Raw genomic sequence first — 18777 nt, forward strand, 5'->3', positions numbered from 1 at the left:
CCAGTGTAAAAGTATTTCCAAGAGAAGTGGAATATTGAATAGAGGGTGGGGTTTTATTTTAGCAAACCTCCTCTCCATCCCTCACTCATAGCAGACTGACGGTTGGAGGGGAGTGGTTAAGGATATTCAACCCAAGCCGTCAAACTGATGTCATCAGAGAAGGAATGCCATTCCAGAGCGGAAGCAAATTTTCCGATTTGATTATTGCGTCATCGCAATAACGTCATTTTTATTTTGTGCACCTTCACGCTGGTGCCGACCAAGCTTGAGCAGGAGGGGGTAGGAGAAACAACCAATATTTTGAATTTGGACTGCAGTACCCATTTCAACCACTAGCTGTCAATATTACATACTGCACCTTTAAGACTCCCTACACTCTTAAACAACATATATTTGAATATATTTACTATAAACATCAAATATATGGTATATACTTATAAATAAGGACTTATAAGAAATTGTTTATATAGTGTTGTTTCTGATTTGTTTGCAATTTCATGGGATGAGTAGCTAATTTCCTCATAGAAAACATTAATTACATCGCCTTATGCTTTTAGTCTGATTTTCACATCCTTTTTTCATTTCATATCTTTGGTTCATTGTTTAGAAATCTTTATTTTTTAAATGCTTATTAAGAAAATGAAAAGGAAAAAGCACTTCTGAAATCAAGGCTGTTCAAAAAGTTGGCGGTCCCTATTATACTCTATTGCCCTTTGTCTACGGCAAAAAGCTATGCCTGGGCTTTATCCCAGACATACTTGTGAAGTGCTGGAATTGGCAGACATTCCCACACACTGCACTGTTCTGCTTGGAGCAACATGGGTCAGAAAGTCAGATTTTTCCATCAGATGTGTAAGGTCTTATGGTAAGAATAAAAGAATGTAGGGCAAAGAGTGGGAAAAGGGGGGATTTCTGGAAAAGAATCAAAGTTAAAGTAGTAAATCAGTAGGGATTATGAGACAATAAATAGTATTATTACAACATTATTGTCAACCGCAGTACATTTGTGTTTAAGTGGTATCTAGTTATTGACAAAATGGTTATTTTACATTTTTAATCCAAGTTTGTTTTAACATGTCTGAATGTTTGGCAGTCCAAACGGATAATGTCAAGAACACGATGTTAAAAATCGCAGCTGATTTTACTTCCAGTGTGCGTTTCATGTCATGTTGAGTGCATTGAACATGTGGGATAATGTATTCCACACAGTCAGTTCTGCTATATACTACATATTTTGGCATATTTTAGGTCATCCTGAGATTTTATGCATTTATATACTGTGCACAGTATATACTGGAGCAAAGGTAAGAGTAGTGTGGTAGTATGCTGTTCTGGCATTGGCATATTTTAGGAAAACTACACAGACAGGAATTTTATAGTCAGAATTAATCCACCAAGAAAAGTAGGACAATTTATGGACAGTTTCATAAAAATTCTGCAAATAAATGTCAGAGATAATTATAATTACATTTTACAAAAATAAATAAATTCTTCTTTATGTAAGAATTTCACATTTCTGCTTTTAAACCATCTGGAATTTCTTGCCATGTGAACATCCATTGTATGCACATTACTATAAATGTGTTTTTCATTTGTGCTTTAAAAAAACTGCTGGATGAGTCAGAATTATTTTCAAACCACAAATGTCATAGAGAGATGTAGAGGTGGTATTTAACAGTAGGCTACATCCTAACAGTACAAAAGAGTCAAATTCAATGCTGAACCTCAACAATATTACTTCCTCAAGGTGAGTTCAGCAATAATAATATAACTCTGTCATTGCTGAAGGAGCAGACAGTTCATTCTGTGGCTATAAACTGAGGAACAAATGTTAGCTTCTTCAGATCTCAAATCAGATCTTTCAGGTTTTCTCATGGTTTCAGGACTTCAGAGACTGGGCTTGATCTCTGAAATGATAAATGTGTTGTTCTTGATGTCCAGGGGCTGGATTCATGGAACATTCTTAAGAATAAAATTCTTCTCAACTGCTGTTTTCTTCTTATTTTCTATCTTAAAGACAATACTTTGTATTCCCAAAAACCTTTCTTAAAAATGTTTTTTCTTGAGATTGTTCTAAAAAAAAAAAAAAAAAAAAAAAAAACAAGTATTCATATTCTTGAAAGAATGTTCTTAAAGATCATTGTAAATAAGTTAGGATAGCCTCCAACCTGTCTTAAATCCCCAAAGTTAAGATGTTTAATGAAATGATTGGGTTGTTTCTAATATTAAGCATTACAACACAACACTCTAGTCAATTATTAACACTATAGTCATTAAACATAACACAAAGGGCCCTATTTTAACGATCTAAGCGCATGGTCTGAAGCGCACGCCGCAAGTGCATTTAGGGCGTGTCTGAATCCACTTTTGCTAGTTTCAAGACGGGAAAAATGGCCGGCACGCCCGGCGCAGGTCTAAAAGGGTTGTCCTTATTCTCTTAATGAGTCATGGGTGTTTTTTAGGGCGTAACGTGAAATAAACCTATCAGAGTCTCATCTCCCATTACCTTTAAAAGCCAGTTGTGCTGGCAGCATGGCGAATTCGCTATTTACATGGCGTGATTTGCAAACGGAAAAACTGAATGCTTCTCTTGCGAGGAGACGGATCTGCTCGTGTGCGAGGTTAAAGCGTGCAAACAGACCATCTACAGGACAAGCCGGATTCCACCAAAGCATTTTTATCTTTATGCACACAATAATAATCTTTTATATTGTATCATGAAAATGATAACTGCGTCGGGGTGAGAAACTAGCAAAAACACTTGCGTCGCGCCTGGCGCCGCATTGCGCCGGGTGTATGATAGGGCCCACTATATCATTAATTGTAATAATCAGAGATTTTTGTATACACAAGATTATTTTCACACTGTTGCTTCAAGATGAAAGTACTTGACATGATAGAGAAAACTGGCTGTAAAAGAAGATAGTCTACTAGTGTTATGTTATGAATTGCATAAACACATTTTGGAACAAAAATATTTTGCTGAAGAAAATGCAAGTGGTGCTTGAAAAGTTGCCATGGATGTTCTGGGTGGTTTCCAGGGCATTGCTTATGCGGTTGCTATGGTGTTCTGAGAGGTTTCATCACATTGCTATGCAGCACCTAGGGTGTTCTAGGTGCTTCTAAGTGGTTATTTATTGGCTAAAGTCAATAGATTACATCCTCAAGCATCTGTGATATGGTGCTCTCTATAATCTGAAGTCCAAGTGCTTAGAAAAGTATCAACACACCTCTCCTCATCAAGCCACACAGTTTAAAGTATCTTTCATTATCTTAGTAGAAACAGAGCTGGACAAGGTCAATACTTTTGTAGAGAATCCTAAGTATCAGTAGTCTAAACATTGAGATTTTAGCCAAAGTTTCTCAGAGTTCTGTAGACTTACTTTTGCAGTGGGGGCTGCTGTGGGTTGCTGGTAGCATGGATTACTGCTAAGAGGACTTCTGTTCTTGTTTTGGTGTTGTAACCCTGAAGCGGGCTGTTGCGTCATTGAGGCACTTTTTTCGAGATGGCTTGAGGATGATTGTGATGGAGCAACACTGTGAAAATTGGACCAGAAGAAACATAAATGACACTTTAGTAATTCTCTCTCTTTGCCTCTCCCTTTTTATCTTGTTTCTCAGACTCACTACAGTGATGGAGAGTACATTATTAGACAAGGTGCCAGAGGGGACACGTTCTTTATCATTAGCAAAGGAAAGGTAAGATCTTTTCTGCCACGGAGACAGAACACCACAGAGGTTGCATGCACGAATTCACCCCAAAATGAAAATCCTGTCATCATTCACTCACCCTCATGTCGTTCCAAACCGTTATGCAGCTTTTTTACTTGGAAGTCAAAAGGAAGGAAGGATTTGAAGGATTTTCAAAAGTTTTGGAGGGTCTTCATGCAGCTCTTTTCCATACAATATCTGTCAAGCTCCTAAAAGGACAGAACGCAGTATAAAAAGTATCAAAAAAGTAGTCCATATGAGTTATAATTAGTGCTGTCAACGTTAACACATGCGATTAATTTTTTCCAGTTTAATGCGTTAAATATTTTTACACAGTATCCTCACAAGAGCAGCCTTGAATGAGTTAAATGAAGCCATAAACGAAAGTAAAGAGTTGAGAATTATTGTATGGAAAGAGCTTTTTGTTCTTTCAAAATTTTCATTTTTGCATGAACTTTCCCTTAAAGGAAAGGTTAGTTCACCCAAAAAATGAAAATTCTGTCATCATTTACTCACCCAAACCTGTTTAAATTTCTTTCTTCTGCTGAACACCAAAAATATATATTTTGGAGAATATGGGTAACCGAGCAGTTGATGGGCCCCATTGATTTCCATAGTATGGACAAAAAAAAAAATACTATGGAAGTCAATGGGGTCCATAAACTGTTTGGTTACAGACATTCTTCAAAATATCTTCTATTGTTTTCAGCAACTTGAGACTTTTTGTCATTTTTGGTGAACTATAAATCTGAATACATTTCGAAGAAGACTTCATCCAAATACACTCTCTTTATTGTTGCTCTATTATTGAGTATCATTAGTGTGATAAATGCTGACTTATAACACATGTGAAAGGTAAATAATTGATATTTTAGGAACAAATCAGAGGATGCTTCAGTCTTTTAATGATCAATAATCTGTAATTGCAGGTGAACGTGACTCGAGAAGATCAACCCAATGGGACCCCTGTCTATCTGCGAGCATTAGGGAAAGGAGACTGGTTTGGAGAAAAAGCCCTTCAAGGGTAAGAACTTCCTTGAACACTACTTTATACAGCGCTGAAATCACAGCTGGCCGCTGTCCATGTTTACGAAAGCAAGCGCTGACATCAATTATGTGCTCGATGGATCGTTTGCTACAGGGACATGCCTAATGGGCTGTTAACTGAGAAAAATCAAATGCACATCCAAACAAAGCATCTGTTTTGAGTTGTTCAACTTGCTTCAGGAATACTCTTTGAATGGAAGTAGAAAGCATTTAAAGTCAACTTAAAATTAAAATTGACTTTATTTGCTTCCTTAATGCACATTCCTGATTCCTGGTTTTTCCAAATTAAAAAAAAAATATATATAATATTTCATCAAAATGCAATAACTTGCTCTGCCTTTGAAACAACTTTCTTTTAGTAAGAGGGATTTTTCACCAATCCCTCTTATTCATGAAGTCTTCCCCTATATTTTCTTTCTCCTGTTTAACTCAAAAATATTTCATATTATTAAAGAAAAAGTGAGCCGCAAATGGCATTTCATTTGGCTTTTAACCTGATTTGAAATGGGCTTTTATGAAAATGCCTGTCATATTTGAAGCTTTATTTGCAAGATGGACTGGGAGCATACAGCACTTAGGGAGTAGAGCTAATCTGAGGAGAAGATGAGACTGGTTGTGTCAGAACAGTCAGATGCACATCAGATCCTCCCCATTTCATATTTCTCACAGGGTCGGTCGGTTATGAACATCATCCTCCGCCTTATTTCCATATTCCTGCACTATTCCCACAGCTGCTGATTCAATAGAGGCCAACTGCAGGCAGCTTCACTCAGCTTCCATTACGGCTATCGAGTTGTGTTTCAAGTGAAAGTTATTCCTGCTAAGCAAGGAGATGCTTTTCAGGTGTAATTTACACATTTATTTTCACATGATGGTTTTAGTTTTGAAACTTTTCGAACAGCTGTTTCAAGGGATGCAGACAGAACATATGCAGTGAGGACCCCTAGTGGAGATCAGAGGAAGTGTGGTGGTTGTGACAAACAACAATCCATTTTATTGTTATTGTTGGGCAATTGCCTTAGTTATTAGTGGTAAACATAGTAAAGGGTTTCTATTTTCTAGGTTTGTATTTTTTTCTTTTTCTATTTGACATGCTTGCATCAGTGCACTTGACTGGTTTTGCACAGTTGTGTTGCGATATTGACCCTGAAAAAGGGGCAAGCTGCTAATGGACCGGAATAAAGAGCCTGCAGATTGCACACAAAATATAAGGTCCGTGCTGGGAAAATTTATATTTGATAGAATTAACTTGAATGAGAAAGTAGTAGGATATATTGTGGCCACAGGACTCATGGGACAAGAACTTATGATGAAAGCTTTGATCAAGGAGGACATACTTTGATACCTTTTTTTTTTTTTTTTTGAACCCCAAAATTGTGAATGAGTGAATGAAACCTGAGCTACCTAGAGCTGAGAAAATAATCTAGACTTTGTTGTTGTGTAGTTTAATTTTTAGTTTGAGTGTTTGGTTTCTAAATGTCTCTTGAATATCAATGGTTTCATTCTCTCTGCAGCCAGTAATTTACATCAATCAATCAATCAATCAATCAATAATAATGTTCAATATCTCAAACACCAAGCAAGCACTTCATTTTTGCGGCACAAATGGTGATTATTATGGTAATTGCTTCATTTCATGGGATGTTGTTTGTTACAAATGATGTCAGCTATTTATACACAGATGTTTATAGTTATACATTGTGTGATCTATTGATCAGTTGTTACTTTTCTTCTATTCAAAAAGCCACCTAGTTAGATGGCTCTTGCTTTGATCTGTGCCCAAGGACGACCAAGTTGATGAGGACTTGTAATATGCTGTGTAGTGTATTAGTTTTTGCCTGAAGAGGTTTTACTCCTACAAATGTGTGTTCTTGATCTTCGTGTCTTTGATGTCACCTCTCACTCTCAGCTTTAATTAGTACAGAGTTTTGCATTTTTGTTTTGGTTGTTGTTTGTTTAGTTTCTTTTTTTTTAAGTGGTAGTATGTTTAGCAAATCAATCAGCACTCTATTGAAGTGGATCAAGTCAGTCTTTCATCTTAAACAATATTTTTTTTTACACGTTATGAGACGTGTTTGTGTGATATGGGAGCTGCCGGGATTTGACTAAGTAACAGCCATAACAATAGCTGTGGTCTTGTGGATTAAAGGCTGCCCACTGCTTTGATGTGCAACAGCTTGTATGCTAAGTAAACTTTCATGTCCCGCTAAAACACCTTGTTGAGGCAAAATAATTAATTTGCTGCCAGTTAAGGAGATGTTGATCAGAGCTTAGGATAATTGTCTTCATCTGAAATTTACACACCGGAAGGAAAGTATACAAAACACATTCAGATCAAGGAGCACTGTATGGGTGAATCTAAAGAAAACACAATTATCAATTAAAATTAGGCCTATTTTAAGACCATTAAGCTTTTTTTGTAATGTGACATTGTTTTTATGACAATTAAACACATTTCCTCATTTCATCATCCTATTACTTTCGAATTTCCCCCTATTATTCTCAAAGGTGAGATTCTCGGTAACACTTTACAATAAGGTTTGATTAACATTAGTTAACTACATTAGTTAACATGAACTTACAATGAACAATAGTTCTACAGCATTTATTAATCTCATTTTATGTTAATCTCAACATTTACTAAAACATTATTAAGATCAAAAGTTAACATCAATCTGTTACCTCTTAACATATGTTAACATTAGTTAATGCACTGTCAACTAGCATGAACATGAACATTTTTATTTAGTTAACTAACTTTAAACAAAGGGTAACACTTTAGTTTAGGGTCCAATTCTCACTATTAACTAGTTGCTTACTAGCATGCATATTACTAGGACATTGGCTGTTTATTAGTACTTATAAAGCACATATTAATGCCTATTTCTGCATGACCTTATTCTACATTCCTTAATCCTACCCAATACCTAAACTTAACAACCACCTTACTAACTATTAATAAGCAGTAAATGGGAGTTTATTGAGGCAAAAGTCGTAGTTAATAGTTAGTTAATAGAGAGAATTGGACCCTAATCTAAAATGTGACCAAAAAAAGATTAATAAATGCTGTTAGATTAATGTATTAACTAATGTTAACAAATGAGACCTTATTGTACTTTTATCGATAATCATTACTGTAAATTTCTTGAAAATTGTCTAAAATTGTATAAAATACATTGAAAATAGGACAACAAATGATGTATAAATGATGTATAAATACTTGATATTTTAAAAAATTTATTCTCTTGTGCATTGTTAATGAATTATCTGAATTGTCATAAAAATCATGTCACAATCCAAAAAATCTGTTTGTGATTGTATTTGTTTGTGTTATCTTGTTTATTGCATTGTGTCTTAAGCTATTTATATAGGTAAATAATTTCCATTTACACAATACAAAGTGACTATATTGAAAGTTCATTTGGTATAGCAAGAATGCATGTGAAAAGACATATATGAAAATATAAATCTCACAGAAATTTAAATGCATTGCTATGAAAGCATACAACAAGGACTACCATAAATGTATTTTTGGGTGCAGCTAACCCTATTATTACAATGTTACATTGAAGACCTCTCATGCTTCATAACTGTCATGTTAAACTTCGTTTCAGTTTCTTAGAGAACCTCCTTGTGATACCTTGTCTTTGTCCTGTTACTCTCCCAATTTGATTGACGGCTCTGACCTTTCCCTCATAAACCTCACTCCATGCTTGCTGTGATGTGTGCTCACTACATCCAGACTTTGACTGACAGGTGAAACATGTTTGCACTGGCTGGTCTTAACCTCCCTCTGTCTTTCTTTGACTCGATCCTCACCTAATGCTGTCACAGCATTCAAAGACATCAATCTGCCTCTGAAGTGTGTCATGGTAATTGAAGGATGTTTCCCTGTGCTGGACTTTCTCAGTGACAATTTTAATCCTCATGTGCGATTGATGAGTGTAAGTGTAGCTGTGATGTGAATATCATAGGACTGTTGTAATAATCACTTTAGGTGATATAATTGGACCTTATTCGCAAGCTGCGGCACCTCCGATATGTTCTGTCTCAATGGGACTTATCTTTTTCACAGTTGTACCGGGAAATATCGTATCTAATGAGAACGAGTTTGAGGCATTTGAATTTTATGCAGATGGGTCTCTAGACAGCAGACACTAATGACACCCTAAACATAGACTTGTCCACTGGAAAGTGAATATTCACAACAGCATGGTGCTAATTGGAGACCCATATGTCAAAGTTGAGGATGAGGGTGGCATGTCACAGGGATTGATTTTGTTGTCCAAGTTTTTGTTATATAAAACTGGAAACATTTTACCTTTATAATTTATTTATGCTACTTTTCAAATGCTTAAAAGCCTTGTCTCATACCATGAGTTTTAGTCTTAAAATATGAAAATCCATCATACAAATGTTAATTATATTTTTAAATGTATGTACTTTGTGTAACACGCCATGACTGTGTGGATGTGGCAGGCAATTTACAGGCTATTTATGGTAATTGTGCATAAGTGGTCTACTGTCTGCAGCTGGTTTTGTTGATGTCCTTGTAATGTTGCTGAACAAATCAGTTATTTAAAGAACAATCAATGTAATCGTAAAGATGCAACAAGATTTTTGCAGTTTGTTTTAATGGTGCTTGCCTGTTTTAAACTCACTGCCACAATGTGAGGGGTTGTGGGTGGTTGTCAGGGAATTGTTATGCAGTCACAGGTGCTCTGAGTGGTTTTTCATGTGTTGCAGTTGCTATGGAGTTTAACAAGCTACACAATTTGAGGTATGATTTATGTCCTTAGCACAAACAGGGTGAGTTGCACCATAAAATGTAATACCTATAGTTAGGGTTTAGTTCAAATTTGTTCAAAAATCATGACCAATAATAACATTTTGCTTTAGTAAACAACATGAATGTCTTGTTTAGAGTTGCCAAGAGTACCCACTTCGGTACCAAGTCGGTACTGAAATTTTAAAAATGTGACGCTTTGAGCACTGTTGAGCGGATTCGTAAACACCTCTGACTGGCCATTGTGTTCACGGCTCATCAGATATGTCTGTGATTGGCTTCAATGATCGACGCTTCAAAAACGTTAATAGTAAATAGTTATCAATGATGCTCTTCACCGAGCGCTTACACAGATGCACACAGGAGCGTTTGAAGGCAGGCGTCTATTGCGGAACAGTCCGCTGATAGACGGCTGCTTTCAACCGCTCCCGCTTTCAAAACGGTTTCACATTTAAACACTTTCAACTTTCAAATGCTCCCATGCATTGATCATTGTAGCCAATCACAGACATATCCGATGAGCGTGTCAACACAATGGGCAATCAGAGGTGTTTATGAATCTGCCCAACAGCGCTCAAAGCATCACATTTTTAAATTTTCAGTACCGATTGGTACCGAAGTCAACTCAAGATAGATAGAGTTTTGACAACTCTATCTTGTATTATATTTAATCAGTCATAAGTCATAAAAATAAAAAACATAAGTTAATGAATATGATATTGCATTACAGGGAAGGTTTTCAAAGAGTTTGATTTATTATAATATTAAGCAACCTAGGCTCAATGGAAAAAAAAAAAGAAAAAAAAAAGTGCCTCTGCCTACATTTTTGCAGAATGCCAAAAGTGTACCTATACATAAAATTTACCTCCGTTTCCTGCTGAAATGAACACTAGTGGCAGTAAAACACTTACAACATTAATTCCTTTTCACATGAATTGTGATTACAGGAGCAAAATATCATTTAAAAAAGACTTTTTTTTTTGCGAGGTTACTTGAACAATACTATGTTTTGGCCTCAAAACACCTTTACCATTGTTCATGATTTATAAACTAATTCATTTTGACATTTGCACATAACCAGCTCCATGTGTATGTCTTTTTTAACATAGTAAACTTGCTTGGTAGCTTACCTGTTACACCCCTGTACTTGCGATGTGGAGCACTCAGGTATGAGTCAACATAAAAGATGTCAAAATCTTGTAGAAGCAAGCTAAAATGACATGGTAGTTTCAGCAAATGTGTTTTTGTCTCACGTTTGTTTTTGTTAACACTACCAGTAAGGCTTAGGGTAGGGTTTTTAGGTGGTATGTTATTTTCAAACACAATATTAACCTTTTATCTTCACTCACCAGACTTTTCATTTTTGAACTGCCGTGATACATACAACAACCAATGTAATAAATCACTCCCCCATTCACGTTTCGGATAAAACTAAACCTGCTTTTAGTGCCACTCACTGGACATTTCACTTTGAAAGTGGAACGAAACATGCAAGAGACAAATATCATTTTGCAAAAATGTTGCCACAGGAATGTTTTTCCAATGAGCTTTGATTGATAGTTAAGAGGCGCTTCCTGTTTGTGTGTGAAGGCAATCAGCGTTCCCACCTGGTCATTGTGAATTGGCAATGTGCAGCTGCCTGGAGCTGTCATCCAGAATTCTGGTTTCCCCCATTCATAACACACACACGCATGCGCGCGCGCGCACACACACACACACACACACACACACACACACACACACACACACACACACACACACACACAGAGGGTCACAAAGAGAAGAATCTATGCCTTCATCCTTCCTGTAAACATAAGCCCCTTTCACCCAGCATTTCTGGTAAATTACCAGAATGACTTTACTGGTAAATATTCAAATATGCTGTTCACACAAGCAAGGCCTTCTGGCTTTTTACTAGTAAGAGACCATTCACACATTAGCACCAAAATTCCAGTAAATTCTGCGATGTCAGTCATCGGAAATGATCTTTAAACGTTGAGCCGTTGTCTACATTCGCCCGCATGAGGAAAAGCACTTTAGTTTTACTATCGGTTCAATTTGACAATGTTTTTTGACGTCTGAGTGACAGGCATAAGGGGATGATCAAACAGAACGTGTTTTTACTCTTAAAAACATGAGACACACATAATAGTTTCCAAATGCAGAGCCGCAGCGCTGATGAATGAAAAGAAGGCTGGGTCTCAAGCGCGACACATTGAAAAAGCTGTGAGATATGGTGCAATGGTCAAAGATATCTATCTAGCACATATTTACATAGAAAAACTATTAAAAAGCAGCGGAGCTTACTGTAAACAGCACAGAGTAATCATGTTTCCATAAGAACTTTATGATTTGCCCTTCTTACATCAGCACGTTCCGACTTTGTATGTGCTCATACCGGTAATCTTTATCCTGCATTCACACACAGCATCATACTGGTAACTTACTGGTAATGTTATAACTTCCCTTATTGGTAAATTGCCAGAACTGATTTATTTTGAAAAGGTCCTGTTCATACATGATCTCTTACCGGTAAAGACTGTATGTGTGAAAAGACTTGACTTCCCGCAAATGTTTGTCAGACTGCAGGTAAAAAGACTCTAGTGACACAGAGGGCAATCATGCTGAATAATGCCACAGAAACTGTTGTGTGCCGTGTTTGTGTTATGAGAAACCTTACAGCGACGAATGTTTGGGTTACGCTGTGCCATGCGGTGAAAAATGTGCAATAATAATGGCTGATGATTAACATTGTTTCATTTGACATTGATTAGGATCAGTGTTCTGTGGATGCTAATTTTTCTGAAACAGTATAATAGATCTTGATTTGTTGTTTTTCTCTTATTAGGTGCATTTACACGCTCAGTTATAAACAGTGCATTTCATTGTAATGAAATAGGAATCACAATCTTACCAATCAACCAATTAAGTTTGGAAGCATATATATGGAGTTTGCCCATGGCACAATAATACCATTTTGAGCATGGAGGAATGTCACAACCATAAAGAGCAGCAGCTATAGCAGTACTATATAAATACATTTTGAATACAGTACATTTATTTTTGTAGAAATGTCTTACTTGTAAACTGAAAATTCATAGCTTGCTTGTCGTGGAAGAGCAATAGGATGATATATAAGAATGTGTGGTGGTGTTAGAGGAAGATATGATAGAGTTTGTAAAAATGAACACTTGAATTTTTTTTAATTTACATGTAACATTTTTCACAAAATAAATGTACTGTATAATTAAAAATGTTATTTTTTATGTACTACAGTATTTATTTTTTCCAGGAATTTTTTTCTGGAAATACAGAAATGTATTCCAGGAAATACATTTCTGTATTTGGTTGCATCGTGAGTATTTGCAGCGCATTTCTGTATTTGGTTGCATTGAGAGTATTTGCAGGGCGTTTCTGTATTTTGTTGTGTTGTATTTGCAGCGCGTTTCTGTATTTGGTTGCGTTGTATTTGCAGGGCGTTTCTGTATTTGGTTGTATTGTGAGTATTTGCAGGGCATTTCTATATTTGGTTGCTCTGTGAGTATTTGCAGCGCGTTTCTGTATTTGGTTGTATTGTGAGTATTTGCAGGGTGTTTCTGTATTTGGTTACGTTGTATTTGCAGCGCGTTTCTGTATTTGGTTGCGTTGCGTTGTGAGTATTTGCAGCACATTTCTGTATTTGGTTGCGTTGTGATTATTTGCAGCACGTTTCTGTATTTGGTTGCGGTGTGAGTATTTGCAGCACGTTTCTGTATTTGGTTGCGTTGTGAGTATTTGCAGGGCGTTTCTGTATTTGGTTGCATTGTGAGTATTTGCAGCACGTTTCTGTATTTGGTTGCGTTGTGAGTATTTGCAGGGCATTTCTGTATTTGGTTGCGTTGTGAGTATTTGCAGGGCATTTCTGTATTTGGTTGCGTTGTGAGTATTTGCAGGGCGTTTCTGTATTTGGTTGCGTTGTGAGTATTTGCAGTGTGTTTCTGTATTTGGTTGCGTCGTGAGTATGGCATATTTGAGGGCGTTTCTGTATTTTGTTGTGTTGTATTTGCAGCGCGTTTCTGTATTTGGTTGCGTTGTGAGTATTTGCAGGGCGTTTCTGTATTTGGTTGTATTGTGAGTATTTGCAGGGCATTTCTATATTTGGTTGCTCTGTGAGTATTTGCAGCGCGTTTCTGTATTTGGTTGTATTGTGAGTATTTGCAGGGTGTTTCTGTATTTGGTTACGTTGTATTTGCAGCGCGTTTCTGTATTTGGTTGCGTTGCGTTGTGAGTATTTGCAGCACGTTTCTGTATTTGGTTGCGCTGTGATTATTTGCAGTGTGTTTCTGTATTTGGTTGCGGTGTGAGTATTTGCAGCACGTTTCTGTATTTGGTTGCGTTGTGAGTATTTGCAGGGCGTTTCTGTATTTGGTTGCATTGTGAGTATTTGCAGCACGTTTCTGTATTTGGTTGCGTTGTGAGTATTTGAGGGGGCGTTTCTGTATTTGGTTGCATTGTATTTGCAGTGCGTTTCTATATTTGGTTGAGTTGCATTGTGAGTATTTTCAGCACGTTTCTGTATTTGGTTGCGTTGTGAGTATTTGCAGTGTGTTTCTGTATTTGGTTGCGTTGTAAGTATTTGCAGGGCGTTTCTGTATTTGGTTGCATTATGAGTATTTGCAGTGCGTTTCTGTATTTGGTTGCGTTGTAAGTATTTGCAGGGCGTTTCTGTATTTTGTTGCGTTGTAAGTATTTGCAGGGCGTTTCTGTATTTGGTTGCGTTGTGAGTATTTGCAGCGTGTTTCTATATTTGGTTGCGTTGTGAGTATTTGCAGTGTGTTTTCTGTATTCGGTTGCATTGTGAGTATTTGCAGAGCATTTCTGTATTTGGTTGCGTTGTATTTTCAGCTTGTTTCTATATTTGGTTGCGTTGCGTTGTGAGTATTTGCAGCGCGTTTCTGTGTTTGGTTGTGTTGTATTTGCAGCGCGTTTCTATATTTGGTTGCATTGTGAGTATTTGCAGGGCGTTTCTGTATTTGGTTGTGTTGTGAGTTTTTGCAGGGTGTTTCTGTATTTGGTTGCTTTGTGAGTATTTGCAGCACATGTGTTGTCAAACTAATGAAGATGCTTTCTTAATTTGCTGGTGTTTTTTTCTATTTGCATGTGTTTTCTTCAGTTGCAGCGCTTTGAGCTCTCTTGACCACCGTAGCATTGGCCAATTTACTGACACAACAACTAGGTTTTGAATCATGACTTAAATGTTTTGGGTGAGTTAATACATCTCACAGACATGCAAAGTTCTGATGTTCCAGCAAACAGTTGTCACAATTTAACTACAGTTTAGAGAATGTTAAGACTGTTCAAAGAATGTGCCACAGTGATTGAGCGATTGAGAAAAACTGTAAATAATATCATGTTGTTCAGTAATTCATCAAAAAAAAAAAAAAAAAAAAAAACTTTGTAGATTTTGGCTGTGTATGATTGACATAAATTCTTTGTGTCCCCACAGAGAAGACATCAGAACAGCTAATGTCATCGCCGCTGAAGCTGTCACCTGCCTCGTCATCGACAGAGAGTGAGTTTTGTGTGTATGTGTGTGTACTGATGCTGTGAAATTTGATTAGTCTTTCATCTGTTCCACTGTGTGCTCACTAAATTACCGCTGCTAATTTCTAATGACCTCTCACGACTTTCACTGCGGCAAGTCGGGGTAGTTTACGCCAGTTAACTTTGGGGAGAGAACTCTTCTCGTTTGCAATCCTTAGACAGCAGACTGCCAGGAAACAAACTATGTCCTCATTTGAGTGGCACAGCGTGTGACAGAACAGTGGGGACACAATGCCTTGCTTCACAGCGGGGCTCGCAAAACCTCCTCTCGTCCCTGTAGACATCATTCTCCAGAGACTTTGATTTTCCTTCAGTCTTAGGAAGCGATAAAATAAGCAACCCCTCACGCAGACTGACTTTCACTCTCACCGCCCATTATCTCAGTCCTATCATCAATCAGAGGGTTTATGGTAATGTTCATTTAGAGACTCTTTATATTGTGTGCTAGCTGACCTGTGATCAGTGGGGGATTTTAACCACTGTTTCATGCAGCTGATTCTCTGTAGGATTATAGTGAAACAGTAATGCTTACTTTGTTACCTTTTATTCCATAGGAATTTCAGAAGAAAAAAATAATAATTTAAAGAGATAGTTCACCCAAAAATTAAAATTATTCCATGATTTAGTCACCCTCAAGCCATCCTAGGTGTATATGACTATCTTCTTTCAGACGAACACAATCGGAGATTAAAAATTAAAAATATCTTTAGTCCTCCAAGGTTTATAATGATTGTGAATGGCACCCCAAATTCTGAAGACAAAAAAAATGCATCTATCCATCAAAAAATGAATTCATACGACTACAGGGGGTTAATAAAGGCCTTCTGAAACCAATCAATGCGTTTTTGTAAGACAAGTATCCTTATTTAAAACTTTATAAAGTAAAATAACAAGCTTCCGGCGCGACAACCATACGCATTCGACGTATGTCCAAAAAGCGTTAACTTCCGTGACGTAGTACACAATGCCATGACGTTCTACACAATGACATGACGTACTATGCTATGTCCTACGCTATAACGCGTAGTACGTCATGTCATTGTGTAGAACATCATGGCATTATGTACTACGTGATAGCGTTTTACAATAGATTTTGACCTTATTTGTCACGGATCCACTAAATGTTTGTGTTAAAGCATTATTTATGCAGTTACATTTGGGTCTGTGACTGAAGCAGAAATTATCGACTTTAAATAGAGTACATCTCAGTGAAGTAGTATTTTAATGGCAGAAATATAAGTATATGTGAGTGACATTCATGGGTTCACACCCACAGAACATTTCTGCTATAATTCTGGGACTTCACTTGGGACTGTGCTAAGAATAGGCTGCATCATGAAATGGGTCAACAGTGCAGTGATATAAAGTCATTCACACTTTAAATGTCCATCAAATCATTATTATGGCTCGGGTTACTGGTGTCCTGCCTGACCTCAGCTGCCAAGACTTAAAAGACTGTATAAATCATGGTCAACATCAAACGAAACGATGCCATTAGGATTTAAAGCTTGCGATTAATCCTACATTTCAGCTCTGAACTATAAAATAATTTTTCCCCTTTTAGTTTTAATGTTTCATCAGAGTTCTAACAAAAATATGAGATAATGTGAGAATTCTCTGGTGGATGAGTCACATCCTGAAGCCCAGCAGCTGTAGTAATGAACACTATTACTTGTTCCCTCTCATGTCTAAATCTCTTATCCTGTAGCAACATAGGCAATAAAATATTTCTCTGATTTAATAAGAAGGACAGGGGGAAAAAGTACTTTTTTTGCATGGTGCTAAGGGGTGACACATCATTTTAACCACTGGCGAGCTATGACATTAGATGTCCCTATGCACTGTAAAACTCAATAACATTTAACCTTAAAACATTTAAGTAAACTAACACATTTTTTTAAGTTAGTCGACTTTTTTTGTGACAAGTGGGGCGGGGCCGAGAGCAGTGTAAGCGGAGTAAGGCCAGTGTGATGCACAGGTGTGTCTCTCTTTAACAATCACATCACCGGCATCCCTTCGCTCCCACAGTTCTCAGCCTTGGCCCCACTCTTAATGTTAATTACAAACAGTTCATTTACATAAACATCACATTCAGATCTTGGTTTAATGTTAGTTATAATATCATGTGTTATGTGCAATCTATCAAAGAGACTGTCATTATATACTTGCATGTAATCAAACAACATATAGTATATATGGTCTTAAAAGTTTTGCAGCCCATCCTCAACCTAACCAAAGGCTCTACTCTTCACCACAATGGTAACCCTACAAAACTAACATAACAGAACCCCCAATGTAACACAACATTAAACACTAACTTATGTCTCCCTATGTTAATCTGCAAAAACACACAAAATAACACTTACTTTCAACATTTATTTATACAGTCTGACGCAAAGCATGCTGGGGATTAGAAATCTGCTGCAACTCAACTCAATCATATTAAGTTCAGCTTACTACAATGAAATTTCAAGTTCACGCAACTTTTTCTATTAAGTACAATGAACTTTCATTACTGAGTGAAACAAACTCATTTCATTTAATTAATTCCACTGTTCAATTTTATAGTGTGATGAATAAACTATTAAAAGTAAAAGACATTATAAAAAAAAAGAAAAGATAGGTTGATTCAAGTAAATACTTATATACTTTGTTTTTCTACTGAGTATGACTTGGTGGACCAAAAAACCAGCATGTCTGTTTGGCAGAGATTAGGCTCAACATTCTTGGCAAAGTGCTGCTTTTATAATTATTGTTTTAGAAATATTCATTTTTAAAGCTTTTCTTTTTTTCATAATATAGACAGCATAATTGTTCTACATAATGACATTTCATTGTGTTTCGAAATCATATAACTTTGTTTTTTTAACAGAACTCACACAATTTGAGTAACACTGGCATAAAGGGGTTGATTTTTATTAAAACCAACAAATTTCAACATTTCTCCTCTTTGTTATATGAAAATCACATTCTGCTGTCTTGGTACTGTAACTTTTTAGTATACCCCTACTACTTTTGTAATGCCTTTTATGTAGAAATTTTAATATTTGACCTATCCTTGTCCCAGACCTAGACCTTTAAGCCAAATCCTTGTCTTATTCTAGAAGGAGGACCAGCTGCTCTGTGTGTGTGATCTCAGACACATTCTGCCTTACACACCAAGCCACAGATGCTTTTCTTCAAATGATGATGAACGACTGGAAGTTTAATGGGATGATAAGCATTTGGGATGCACTGTTTGTTCCTAAATAATAATTGTCCCTCTATGGCGTCATCCAGTACCAGTGGTTACTAACATGACGCATTTTATTTCACTAAGGTATCTAATCTAACATTTTTCCAAAAAAATCACAATTGCAGAGTTTCTCAAACTTTTTTGGAAACCAAAGATGCCTTATAAATCTGTTGGTTTGCAGTCACTCCTACTATCCACTTTGACAGGTTGAATTATATATGTAATATATACATTTTTTAGTTGTGGTCTTTTAAAAAAGTATCTGAAATAATAAACTAAGTGCAATGTAGTGTGGTCAAAAATATCAATGTAGTGTTGTCAAAAATATACCGCATATGAATTTCGGCTTGGGATTGTGTGTATTGCGCATAGTTTTACTCATTCACACAGATTTTGTGCTCACACACAAAGAGTG

At 36.6% G+C, this 18777-nt stretch overlaps 1 protein-coding gene across 2 annotated transcripts in view; it reads left to right on the top strand.

Moving 5' to 3' along the window:
• Positions 1 to 18777, top strand: part of prkg1b (protein kinase cGMP-dependent 1b) — a 155993-nt gene that overhangs the window by 110937 nt on the left and 26279 nt on the right. For both annotated transcript variants that reach the window (XM_051914674.1, XM_051914673.1), the window contains exons 6-8: positions 3622 to 3699; positions 4641 to 4735; positions 15030 to 15095. In XM_051914674.1, coding sequence (XP_051770634.1) covers positions 3622 to 3699; positions 4641 to 4735; positions 15030 to 15095 — 239 coding nt within the window. The remainder of the gene's footprint in view (positions 1 to 3621; positions 3700 to 4640; positions 4736 to 15029; positions 15096 to 18777) is intronic.

This window comes from Ctenopharyngodon idella, chromosome 12 (assembly GCF_019924925.1).
Source record: "Ctenopharyngodon idella isolate HZGC_01 chromosome 12, HZGC01, whole genome shotgun sequence".
Classification (NCBI taxonomy): Eukaryota; Metazoa; Chordata; class Actinopteri; order Cypriniformes; family Xenocyprididae; genus Ctenopharyngodon; species Ctenopharyngodon idella.